This window comes from Bactrocera oleae, chromosome 4 (genome assembly GCF_042242935.1).
Source record: "Bactrocera oleae isolate idBacOlea1 chromosome 4, idBacOlea1, whole genome shotgun sequence".
Taxonomy (NCBI): domain Eukaryota; kingdom Metazoa; phylum Arthropoda; class Insecta; order Diptera; family Tephritidae; genus Bactrocera; species Bactrocera oleae.
This window is the reverse complement of record NC_091538.1, coordinates 55,812,486-55,826,393: the sequence shown is the minus strand read 5'-3', so window position 1 is coordinate 55,826,393 and position 13,908 is coordinate 55,812,486. Positions and strand designations below refer to the sequence as shown.

General features: G+C 33.1%; 1 protein-coding gene across 3 annotated transcripts in view; it reads left to right on the top strand.

Moving 5' to 3' along the window:
• Syn2 (Syntrophin-like 2) overlaps positions 1-13,908 on the top strand; it is a 94,348-nt gene that overhangs the window by 62,249 nt on the left and 18,191 nt on the right. For all 3 annotated transcript variants that reach the window (XM_036363440.2, XM_036363438.2, XM_070108260.1), the window contains one exon: positions 1,489-1,647. In XM_036363440.2, coding sequence (XP_036219333.1) covers positions 1,489-1,647 — 159 coding nt within the window. The remainder of the gene's footprint in view (positions 1-1,488; positions 1,648-13,908) is intronic.

The following is a 13,908-nucleotide window of genomic DNA, read 5'->3' as shown; positions in this document are numbered from 1 at the left end:
GATGTTGAAAACAAAATTCAACCCTGCTGAGTGGCCAACCGGTCAGAAACGGAAGTACCGGAAATGCAGCAATTCAATGCAAACAACACATATGAGTACGAGGTCAGGAAGACAACCACCAGCCCACCGGTTTTTACACCATTGCTCTGCAATAATAAAATAATAACAAAAAATATACAAACAGAGTTGTGAAACAAACATAAAGTTCGTGAGATAGCGAATCGTAGCAATGAAAACCACATATCGAGTGAGTGGAAGGAAGAACTGAAAAATTGGTCATAAATAAAGCAGCAAATATCTGGCTTACCAAAGCAATGACTATTTGTAAATCAACGCCTTAATTGCTTTTGTTAAAAGTAGCGAAGACATTTGGTCCTTTGGGAGTGACTATATTTGTAAAGGTTTATAAAATCGAATGTCAAATATAACAGTGGTTGTGACTATGAAATATACAAATATTATGAAGGTATTATTTTGCCGGAATAATTGCATCAGTCTAGCTGGACTGTGTATTGTTTTCAGATTGTAAGCTAAGAAATATTTTTATGAAATATTAATTGATAAGCAAAGGTAAATTCGACTAAAGAACTAAGTTTCAATACAGCAGTTCATGAGACTAAGGAAAAAAGTTTGCATTACGTGTAGCCACGCCGACCTATAGACATATATTACTTAAAACGCTAACCTATTGCTATGGAACAATTAATACTTCTACACCGAAGCTAGCTAGCTAACATACTCCCACAGATTTATTTCTTATAGCAAATCTAAAACGAAATCTGAAAACGTACTGACATATAGTATGCTAAGTGTTCCGCTCTAAACAATTTGTTTTGAGATTGTAACGCTGCCTTGAGCAATAATCTGTGCCGAGTTTCGTGAAGATATAATATATTATCAAGTAAAAATGTTTTCCATACAAGCACTTGAATTTGATCGATCAGTTTGTGTGGTATGTATATTTTATAGAAGCCCGATATCGAGCGTTCCGGCAAATCAGTAACTTTTCGGAGCAAAAAAGATAAGTGGACAAATTCAGATTGACATCTTATTCCATATGTATCGATTTTAGACTTAATTTTCATTATTATTTTAGTATCTTAAAGCTCTTTGCAAAGAGGTTACCGTGAGAACTCACTTTCATCACAATGTTCCATACCAATAATTGCTTCCTTATACCGTATTCTCTGGATCTGTTATCCACGAACTCTTTTCGGATTTAAAACCTCCAGAGAATTCTCGCTGGGAAAAAATTTGCAATAACGAAAAGTTATTTGCTAAGGCAAATGCTTATTTGAAAGCAAATAAATATTTGCAAAACGAAAATATATTAATCGTTGCTCTAAGCACCGTATTTCATAGAACTATTGAACATCTATAAAAATTTCAAAGTTTATGCATATACATATGCTTAACTTTCAATTATTGCAAAGCATTTAGTAAAAGTATCAAAATCTATTTAATTTTCGCATTTTCCATTTTCTTCAGATGAAGCTTTACAATCGCAATTTTGCCGTAGGCGAACGCATCGAATACATGGGCTGGGTGAACGAGGGTGTTATTAACAACAATATCTCCTGGCAAAGCTACAAACCACGTTTTCTAGTATTGAAAGGCACTGAAGTGATGCTTTTTGAAACACCACCGGTAAGTACAAAATAAAAATTTTGATTAAAATTCTTCATAATATACAAGTAGCACCTAATAACATACAAAAAGTTGCATTCAACTTTAAAAACTAATTAACGCACTATAATGTGAAAGTTGCCTGACTGTGTGATGTTTAAACATTAAAAACAATATAGAGATAGGTATTATATAGTATTAACGATACCATATATATTGTATTCTTTGAGATAACATACATAGAGTGCTGAGTGGAAATTATATAAATTTTCAGTTGATAAAACGTTTAAATTTTAATTTAACAAATATATGACATCTCTTTTAAAAAAATGTTTAACATTTAACATTTAGAACAAATATTATGTTTCTTAAGCGTTTCAGGTGGCAACCCTAACCTATTTTTTTACCAACCCATTATTAATATAATCCTCATATGAAATTTGGAATAGTTAAACAATATTATTGAAAAAAATTTGACACAAACATTATTTTACTTAAAAACTTCAAACAAGTGGCAACCCTTTACATATTTTCTTTCAAATCAGCAAATTATTACCACAAACAAACTACAAAACACATAACTCCAATCGGTTCAGCTCTACATATTATTATGGCTGTATGCTGCAAGCGTGACGTAACGCAATTTCGTTGCAACCAACGGATTTAACTAGATTGACTTAAACTAACACCCTTGACTTACCCTCGCGCAACTTCGATCTGGATATTGTAGCAGGATAAACTCCTACTTATCCAGAATAGAGCCAGACATTCCAAACATATGTCCTGCGTGCAATGTCCTGATCCGCATGATACTAACCACCCCTTTGCATGCCCAACAACACCAACTCATCTAACACCCTTTTGCCTATAGTCCGATCCCGTCGAAACAGCCTGTTTCTTGGGCCTCCCGTTAGATGACCTCGACGACAACCAAACTATCACTAATCATCCAAGCGGGAACTAGATAACCGTTACAACAACAACAAGTAGATTGACTTTAAAATTACTATCTAAAAAATAATACTGTAGGAACACAAATTTAGGCTACTCCAATTAATAACTTATAGAATTGACATATATTCCTGGTCCAAACCAAAATTTAAATTTTCAATCAAATAACTAAACTGATATTTGATTGAAACATTGAGTGATGAAATGGATTTTGAATAAAAATTTAAGAGCTGCACTGTTTGTGTAAAAGTATTTCGCTGAAAGTAAAAAATATTGATCAAGGAAATGATTGACGGAATCTAAGAGTGCATCGATATATGTATATACATACTCGTACATATATATACAACTATCCACATCTGCATCAATATGAAATGACACATTTCTCACGAATATTGGGTTAGCACATGCATACACATTCGCTGTCACTTGCAATAACTATAAAAACACAAATATGAATTTCCCTATTGCTGATACATTTTACGATGCGCGTTGTGAGCATATAAAACAGGAAGTGAATTCCAAATACCAAATATGACAGGCAGTGCATTTTCGCGCCAAACAATTTACGTGTCTATGGCAGCAACAAATCCGATAGCGACAAACCAAACCATTTTCTGCCACCTACAGTTTGCACCAATCGTTGGTAAAAAAGTAGAAAAAGTGCGAAAAAAACAAACAAATGCAAAAAATCATACAAAAAGTGCAAAATATATATGTTCTGAACAACAAAAATGATAAAAACTGCATAAATGCAAATTTTGTCCTCATAAGCTCGGACGCATTTTATATTTACATACCTAGATATAATACATACATATGTATATAGTGCAGCTAGTGAGTCCACTGGCCGCAAGCGCTATAGCTTCCGGTGTATTTGATAACTTCCAATTTTATACGCTTTAGTAAGCATGAATTCGCATGTTTTATTTCTTACATTTCCACTCACTTCCGCTTCATTTTACAGGCGAGTCATGCGTGCAGCTTTTATTTAAAAGGAGTTACTTTTTTCAGTTGTTGCTTATGTGTAGCATTTGCATTGCTTTGCTAGCCATAACCGTAATTGATGCGAAAATTGCTGTAAAATTTTCATTCTTATCTAGATGAAATGTAAAATATCAATTTTATGCATAAAATGCACTATTTAATTATTAGAGTTTATTATTGACAACAAAGACTTTTGAATATCTAAAATAACATTGATAAATGTGTTAATACCTGAAAATATACGGATATTTGTGCATAAATATTAGACAGACGAGCATATTGTGTGTATACGTGCAGACATATTATACTCTTGCAGCATGTTGCGCTGAGTATAATATTGTAGTATAATAGTATAATAGTTTTGTTCAGCTAACGTTAGGAACATACGAGCGTCAACGCTATACCTCCGATATGCTCAAAAAAGTACATGGAAAAAGAGTTCGTTTTGCTATGCCCTCTAGAAAAAATTGGATTGCGAAAACCTTTTTCTGGGTCCATCTATCCGTCCGTCCGTGCAAGCGATAACTTGAGTAAATATTGAGATATCTTGAAATTCTGAGACCGTGCTACAACCACGCCTACTTCCCATATAACACAATTTTAAATGTCATAAGATTCTTTCACTTGATAATATTATATAACAAACTAGATAAATAGATAATGGATTAAAATTTGCAAAAATACTAAATGTAGCAACTCTCATCTAAAAATTGTGGATATCAAACTATAACTTTTTAAGCTCCCTGATACCAAATACGAGGACCTGAGTGTTTATATCTGTCTTTATAACGAATATATTGGTCAATCTTTGAGATATATTAATAAAATTCAGAGAGTTTTTTTCCTGTTAATAATCAAGCCCTTGTATTAAAAATTGGTTAAAATTGGGTCAATAATTCCCTTTGCTCCCATATACCCAGAATAAAAATTTTCAAACTTCCAGTTCATTTCATGCCATAAAGATATCTTCACTAATATTTATTATGAGTTATATTAACGAAACCTAGTAAGTATACATATTTATCTGTTAATAGTAAATCGTGATGCCGAAAATTAATAAAATTGCGTTAATGCTTCCTTCGGTTCCTATATTACGGATTTTGTACCTTATTTACGGATTTTGAGACTTTCGGTTGACTTTATACCATATATATCGGTCAATATAAATAACATATGATATATTAGCAAAATTTAGTGACCGTATAACACGGATTATACCATAGCTTAATGTCAACAATGAGTGAAGTACAGAGTACACGCTAGCAGTGCGCTAAATATAACTACAATCAGCCAAGGCCTTCATCTAACACCAATATAACCATTAGGTGTGTTACATGAATATTACGAAAGTATAAAATGTTCGGCTACATCCGAGCTTAGCGCTTGCTTACTTCTTTTATTCAATTTATTGACCCAAATGCCTCTTCGCATTCATTCATAACTTGAATTTCAAATTTGTGCATAAAATTGGGGCAAAGTAATGCATAGCCACAAACCAAAATGCAGCTATGCATATACACATACATATACGAAGTATTTGCAAGCATATGAGCCGCATATACCATATATTGTAGTACACATATTTAAACATACATATGTACCTATACTTTTGAAATTTTACAAGTTAAATATAAGCGAGTGCGTACATTAATTAATGAATGAGTGTGCGGCTGCTCATGCATATTGTGCACATAAATTTAAAAACATGCATTCGACTAGTGTATTTATGCATGTATGCATGTATATACACACAAGTACATATAATTATACACTTATGGGCAACAAGGCTGTTGAGTCAACACACATTACACATACGCCACGTATTACCACTTACAAATGTTGCTCATTAAAAGTGCACACCGAACTCGTCAACAAATTTTAATTTATATACATTTTTTTATTTTTAAACAAATTCGTGAATGAGTTTGCTTGCTCTTAACATAGCAAGTAGTTATGCATAACACACACTTAGCAAAGTGGCATGCCGCATAACTATTCAAAGTATGCAACAACAACCCTCTTTTAGGTTGCGTTGGGGTATAATATTATATAATGAATTATACTTGACGAACCAACAATTGCTAATTTAATGTAGTAAAATAATTTAATGTAATAAATAAAAAAAAACTTTTATTTTTGAGATTTCTCAAAATCTACTGGTCCGATTGGGTCCAAACTCACACGAAATTCAAGTGCAATGAAACCCTTTGGAATGCCGTTTAGTTTATTCAAATCGGTTGAGCCGTTTAAGTTATAAGAGGGTCACATACATCCACACACACACACATACATACAGACATACGGACATCATCGTAGAAATGTTCGGGGAAGCTTCCTCGACCCTCAAAACGTCGAGATCTGTTGAGAACTCGATTTTTGCAAAATGGGGTGAAACCAATATCTTCCCGATTTTTAGAAAATTTTCAATTTTCTTAGCGGGAAGTTAAAAAATTTATTCCAAAGCTTTTTTTCCAATATTTTTTTTCAAAACTTTTTTTCCAAATTTTGTTTTCAAAAAATTTTCTTATTTTATAATCTACAAATTTGACCCCAAAACAATTTTTTTTTTTCGCTCCATCCTAGTATTCATGAATTGAAAGAAGACTCATATTCATAAATTATGCTATGAAAAATTGTATAAAACACTATTGTTTTTTTGGTGTTGCATATACCTTTACAAAAATTATATACACATCTACATATAAATAGGCTATCTGCTTCATTACACAAAGATTTTTTCTAAGAAAGCTCCTAGTAAAGGGTGTTTTTTTAGACGTTCGGTTTTCAATGAATGAGACGCCGTTGCATCCTCAAAAATTCACTTTATAGGCAGGAGGAATCATTGTTCCATATTTCTTCAAAAATGAAGCCGACCACAATGCTACTCGTACAGTCCATGGGGAACGCTATAGAGCAATGGTTAATGACTTTTTCGTACCTGAATCGGAGAATGTTGATGTGGACGACCTTTGGTTCCAACAAGTCGGCGCAAGATGCCATACAGCCAAAGAAACAATCAAAGTATTGAAGGACACTTTTGGTGAAGAAAGAAACTTTTGGTGGGGTTTTGTGAAGTCGCTTCTAGTTATACACAGATAAACCCCAGACGATTGACGCCGTCGAAGATAATACTCGGCGCATTATTGTTGATTTACGTAGGCAATTGGTACAAATAGTGGTCAAAAATTGGACCTCCCGGCTGGCATTTATTAGAGCTAGCCGCGACGGTTACTTGCCTGAAATCATTTTAAAATTTTCTAAAAACATTTAAAGTAGCCGAAACTCAGCATTAATTTAAAACAATGTTTAATTACTTCACCTACCCGCTTCATTTAAATTAATCGCATGAGTTATTTAGTCACACAATTCTATCACCGATACGCGCACACACACACACATACATTACACATGTGTTTAAAATAACGTGTTTGCTTAAATTATTTATAACAAAGTGTGTACACGCAAATATTTGTTCACGCCACACGTCACACACACGCATGTAGCAACAACATCAGTGCATTTTCGAAAAATCGATCGAATTTAGTTTGCAAAAAAATTGCTTTGTTTTCAATTAAATTGTCGACATTGTTGCGCAGAAGCCTTCCATATGTATGTATGTATGTGTGTATATATGTAATGCGGCTTATTTTTGATTTGTTTTGCGGTTTCCTTTATATCTACGAGTATATGCAAATTATTTTTGTGTACCTTCACCTACCACCCGAGAGCCCACACGCGCACCTTTTGCCGGCTTTTTAAATACTGATATATGTACATATAATTGCACACACAAGCAAATGCACCTTTTTGGCGTTTCAATGTTTCGGCATTTCGCACAGCTGCGTGTCATGAACTGCGTATATTTGCATATCGGTGAATGGCCTCCGACGCGTCAGTAATATCAACACCAATCACGCACATTGTACTCACTTATGCTTTATATATGTATACTTTCGAGTATATAGTATATATATACAATATATGTACGTGTGTGCCTATCAACGTCATGGGCTTTGTCGGCGTAAAATTTTAGGTAGTTGTACTGGTGTATATACATGTGTACCGACTGTCACCTGCGAGCTATTGATTCTTCATGGATTTACCGCAGTGGGGTTAAATGCGTATATTTAACATCTGCCTTCGCAAATATGTGCCATTTGCAGCTTTTGGCAAGGGTGGTCCATAGAACGCGTTTTCTTTTTTATTAATTCGTAAAAATTATCAAAAATGCTTGTTGTGGCTAATTATTAGTTTATTCTTTATTTATTATTGTCTTTACAATATTGATGACAATTTCATAACCAATACGACGAATCGCTTGCCCAATATTCGTTTAAAAGATTTTATCGCTTTAAATTGTACTAATGAGAGTGGTCCAATAATTATTAAGCCTTACCACCATTTGGCGCCACTATCGGAGGAGAAGTACTTACATGTTCGTTTCGTACTTTCTCGTAGACGGCTACTGTCAAAATTTCCGAATTTCAATCGTAGTTTTGTTTTGAGAACGTCTGCAGTGAAATCAAAGAGCCCTTAATACTGTATACGGTAAAACTTCTCCTTCGATTGGGAACGTCAAAATTGGTTTGACAAGTTCTAACGTTGTCGCACGTCGATTTAGAGCGAGTGAAATAGCAGATAGCAGAGCTGAGACCGTAGGCATCTCAAAAGATCGCGTGGATCATATCTTGAATGAGATATTTATTATGGATTGATGGGTGCTGCGTTTGCATTCTCAGTACAACAAATGTTACCATGAGGCGGTTCATGCTGATTAAGTGCAATCTACCTCGTTTTGTGACGAATAAACATGGATACACTGGTACATACCAGAACTCAAGGCAGAGACAAAACAGTTTTCTTTACCGGCAAACCTTCTCCGAAGAAAACGAGGAGGAAAAAACGAACCGATTTGCAAATAACAAATCCCTGGCTCACACCTTCATCATCGCCACTGGCAAATATCGAAAGACTAAAGGGTTTTAAGCTAAGAGAACCACAATATCAATGTCCCCTCATGTTAGCTTTCGAGGTGATTTTGTTTTTTTAAGAAGCCGTATAAAATAATTAAAAACTCACTTATGATTTTTCTAAAACAAGCGACTATAAAGTTCGCGAACTTTCGAGATTTTTTTTAAACTGTCAGAATGAGCATACATGTGTCTACTGTTGACTTTCCATGTTTCGAAAGTAATTCGGACCACCTTGTGCAGTCATCCACTCTGTATAATATACTACATATATTTTTACTTGTGTCCGCTGTCGAAATTTTACGTCATGTCACATTTCAACTGACAGGGAGCTTCACTCGTATTTTAGTCTTACTTTAATAGCGTTACCTTATTTTCCAATCCATATTCTTACATTATTATTCAACCACTTTGCGAAGATTACAAGCTTGTCGCGTTCGTGTCGCGCCGCTATCAACCATGGCTGCTGTCATTTGGTCCCTTTGTAATCTACTCGCAAAATATACTAAAAGCATCTTTTTCATTGCTGTCAATATAAATTTTTCTCGCATTAGTGATTGCTTTTCAGGCCTTGCGGCAATAAGTATTGAGAACTTTGCCTATTGTTGAACAATTTAGGGACATTTATTTTTCGAGAAATTACATCTGTCCCCTAACTTTATGGCCTGAATTCCGTAAAATAGAAAATCAATAATTTTTTTGTTGAACAGTTCGCGTATATAAATATATAATATATATATTTAGTATATATATGTGTCAGCTTAAGGCAATCGAGGCCGTATATTTTACAATGCCGATTATCAATCAAATTTTATTTAAAATGGCAAATACGCCAGCGAATTGGTGATTTTGACATTACCTTTACTTTCAGCTCCTTTCGTTTCTTAAATTTTCTTTCCCTCTCTGGTAAAGCTTTAAGTTTTTGATATGTGTAAAACAAAGTGCTAAACGGTTTGGAATACTCAATTTACTTTCTTCGTAATTCGAACTTTGAGAGTGGGGTGTAAAATTATGCTGAGATTTATAAATTCATACATAAAGCAACAACAACAATTTCACCAACCTTCACCTGCGGGCATTTTTGATTGAAAAATTCTGCAGAAATTGTATGACAGAATGTAGGTTGTGTGGTAAAAAATAAATATATTTAATACAAATTTCAATTTCTGAAGATACATTTTGGCATACGCATGTACATACATACTGACATATATTTTTTTGACAAATGTTTTGGCATAACACTGAAAATTTTAAAAGCTGTTTTGTTTGGGGGTAAATCAAGTTTATCAAAAGTTTTACTAACATTAGTATGATAATTTCAAAGAATCAATGTTGAAGCTGACTAATAAGTCCATATTAAAAAAATATTATAGTGGATTATATGGATTTTTTTTTTTGTTTTTCCATTATCTATTATTTTTTACCTAAGAGAACTCTTTAATATATCTAATGTAAAATCTTAACTTATCGCAAACTTTATTCCCATATAATTTTGTTAGCTTTTAAAGATAGCCTCAGTCAGTCAGTCAAAACAGCCACAGTAAACTATATTCCGAAGAAGGTTTAAGAAGCATTCATTGCTTTTAGTAATGCTAATTTGGAATTATTTACCCAAACTAACAGACACTTGAAATTTTTACAAATAGAAATCCGGTTTACCGTTCTTGCAAGGAATATACAAGTATTTTAATCCCCAACACTTATAAATTAATAGACTTTTATGATATTTAATATAATTTTAATAATTGACTCGATTTCCTAAAGCCACGAAACTCACGAAAAAACCAAGGAAAATCAATCAAAAAAATGTTAACCAAAATATTTCCATATAATTTGTTTTATTTTATAATTTGCTATTATAAAATGCGTCTAAGCTAAACGGTTCTCAAAAGCTTCTCGAATAACTTCCAAAAAGCTTTAAGTTTGACAGATACGTGTATTATTAATTTTTTCTTTTTATTAATAGTTGACAACTCTACTATACATTATTTTAAAATATCTATAATTTAATTATTTTTAATATGCTTCTCAGAAGGCTTTCTGAAAATAATTTCAAAAACAATTTTTAGTAGTTTTAATATGACTTTTACCACAGGTGGCAACTCTATTCTAGAATTTAGTGTAGTTCGATATTAGTGTGGTAATGTGGCAACTCACAACTTTATCATAAAATTTTACATATTATACGTTATACAAACTCACAAAGTTTTGACATACGAGCACTATTTGTATTCTTTACTCGTATTCATCTCGGAAAAAAATTTAAATTAAAACGCGAACATTTTCGTGCGATTATTATTTACAAATTTCGTCGTGGATTAGCTCAGCAGCAGTACTTCAATGAATTTGATTCAATTTTTGTCGTTGAAGCTCCATCAAGGACCAGTGTTTATCGATGGTATGGTGATTTCAATTGAGGTCGTAGATCACTCCAAGACGAATTTCGTGAAGGGCGTCCAAAATCAATGGTTGCAAGATCGTTTTGACCTATCGTTTGATTGAGATTGAGATCACTAGTGGGACCAGCATATGTACATTCAATATTGCATGAATGGTAAGAATTTGTCAATCACTAAAAACAAGGTTCGTGTCTATTCGTCCAGAGAAATGTTTTAAAACTACGATAGCGATGCTTCGAAACACGTCGAAACAGAAGAAACATTTGTTCGCGCACAAGACACTCAAGCAAATGGTTTTTTTTTTTTTGGAACAACTGGACATGTTACAACCATACCACTAGAACAACCTAAAACCATTACCAAGTACACAATCATTTGTTTACTAGTTGTTTTTCAAGAAATCAGGAAAACCACTTGCCGAAGACGGATCACTCTTCACTACAACAATGAGAGCTCTCACACATCGCCTCAAACAACTGCATATTTGAGCACTCAAACATCGATTTGATGAGTCATCCACCGTATAGTCTTGACTTGGCACCGAATGACTTCTTTTTATTCCCGTAGGTAAAAATAAACTAAGAGGTCAAAATTTTTCGACACTTGATCAATCGCCTCTGATGCGTTCAAAACACATGTTTTGGAGATACCTCAATCAAAGTGACAAAAGTGCTTCGACAATTGGTTCAAACGCATGCCAAAATGTATAGATCTTAATGAAGAATATTTTGAAAAACATTAAAATGATTTTCGATGATTAATATTTGTTTTTGTTCTATAAATTTCAAAATCAACCCTCGTACAATATACAAATTCCAAATTAGTTTTCATGTATTATAATACTGATATAACAGAGCCGTATACAGAAAACCAGGGCCCGGGAATCATTGTACTGAAATTTTGGAGAAAAAAGTCACAAACATTGCTACCTTACTATGGAAACTTTAAGCGGTCCGGAGCATGATAAATCAGTAAGATATCAAGCAGAACCTTTAAAAATATTATTTTAATGCCGAAATGACTTTTCTAGAATTTAAGTTAAAAGTATGTTTGGTCGCCTTGTTGAAATAGTTTTTTAATATGGTATTATTTACAGTTTTTGAACGAGATATTATATATATATATATACATACTATTAGTGTGAAATTACGAATACAACATTTTATATAATGAATTTTTGAAAAAGATCTAACGAAAATTACGAAAACTATTTTTACGTCATCATTGTTTCAGCTCAAAAATATAAATAAGTCGAAATACGACTTATCTGTTTAGTCCATCATTATTTAATAATATATTATATATATACATATGTAATGTATTCAGCTTAATTAACCTATAAGCTTTGTATCATATTCTGTATACATACAAAACTAGCTGAAATTTATGTATCAAATTCTACTTACCCTTACCTATACACATACACACAACCTCTCCAGTTATTGCTAGCACTTTTAAGATTTAATGCAATAATGCGCCAAAGCAACATAGAATTGCAATAAAGAAAATTTTTACGTCCAGCACAAAGCCGACAACAAGATTACTGCACTGACATATGTCACGTATACGCCACGTGGACTTGGAAGTGAATGAGTGCACATGTGACTATTTATATGCACACATACGCAAGCGCTTTGACATAAAGCAAAAAAAAAATTAAATTGTTTTTAAAAACCTCAAAGTAAAATCAGCAGACAGAGGAAAATATATTAGCAACTACTCATACATACACAAATACAAATGCACCCAAGCCGACAGCCAACAGGCGCCAAGTAACTCACCGCAACTCGAGCTGGAACTTGCAATTGCATTGCAATGGAAAAAACGCCAGCGCAAGCAAATAAGCAATGATTGCAAAGAAAATCATTGCTAAAAAAAAAATATGCATGCACCTATACTAGCGTGGGTGTGTGTGTGTAGGGAAATTTTAAACTCACTGTGCACTGCTAGCATAGAGAATATATAAAAAATAAATAAATATGGTACATAAATAATAAAGCTGAAAAAACTAAACACAAAGAAGTGCATAAAAATAAGTTGAAATTGAAAATCGCATTTCCTTTTAGCATATCCTGCACACAGCGTTGTGTTGGTGCGTGTGCTGTGAGATAGCAAAAAATTATGTTGCATGGAATTTTTTTGTTTGCAAAATTTTCTCCGAGCACTCATACTATGCAGATAAAAATCGTATTTTATGCTGTGGCTATGCAGCAATGCAGCCAATGTTGTTGATTCAAGGCGATGGGAAATGTTGATGTTACGAAATTGCTACGTCCCAGGCTACAGTGGTTCAATTGGCTGATATAAGGAGTTAAAAATCTAAAAATATAAAAAAAGTACGTGTGGCACTCGGGGACTACCGCGGTAAAGCTATTGCATATCATTTTTTATCAATTTATGCAATTATAATTATTTTTTTATGTTTTGTGCAGTATATTTTTTCTTTGATATTAATTCAAGTTACACTTTTTGAGCGTGGTAATTGAAAAGAAAACAATTTGTTTTTCTTTTATTAAGTGAGATGAGAAGTTAATATTGTTTAAAATAGTTTTATTATCTTACAATACATGTGGGTTATTCAGGAATTTTTATCATTGAAACTATAGGTTTATGGTAACTGAAATAAGAAATATAAGTTTGTGACTTGATATTCTCTAAATATCTGGAAAATACCGCGACAAGGATGGACCCATATTTTGTTGTGGATTTTTATTTCATTCATTCATTATTCATTTTCAAATTCAATTTTTCCGAAAGAAAAGACACTCAAATTCAACCGCTCTGATTTTTTATTAGCGAAATTGATGTTGAAATCGCCAGCCAAGATAAGTGGAAATTTATTACCATTGATAATCCGATTATAATAAATACCTAATTTCAATTGTACTGTTGAAAACTAACGAGATACTGTTCCAAAAGCTGTGGTAGCTATTTACCAAAATAATAAAAATGTTACTAATATTATGACTCCGAAT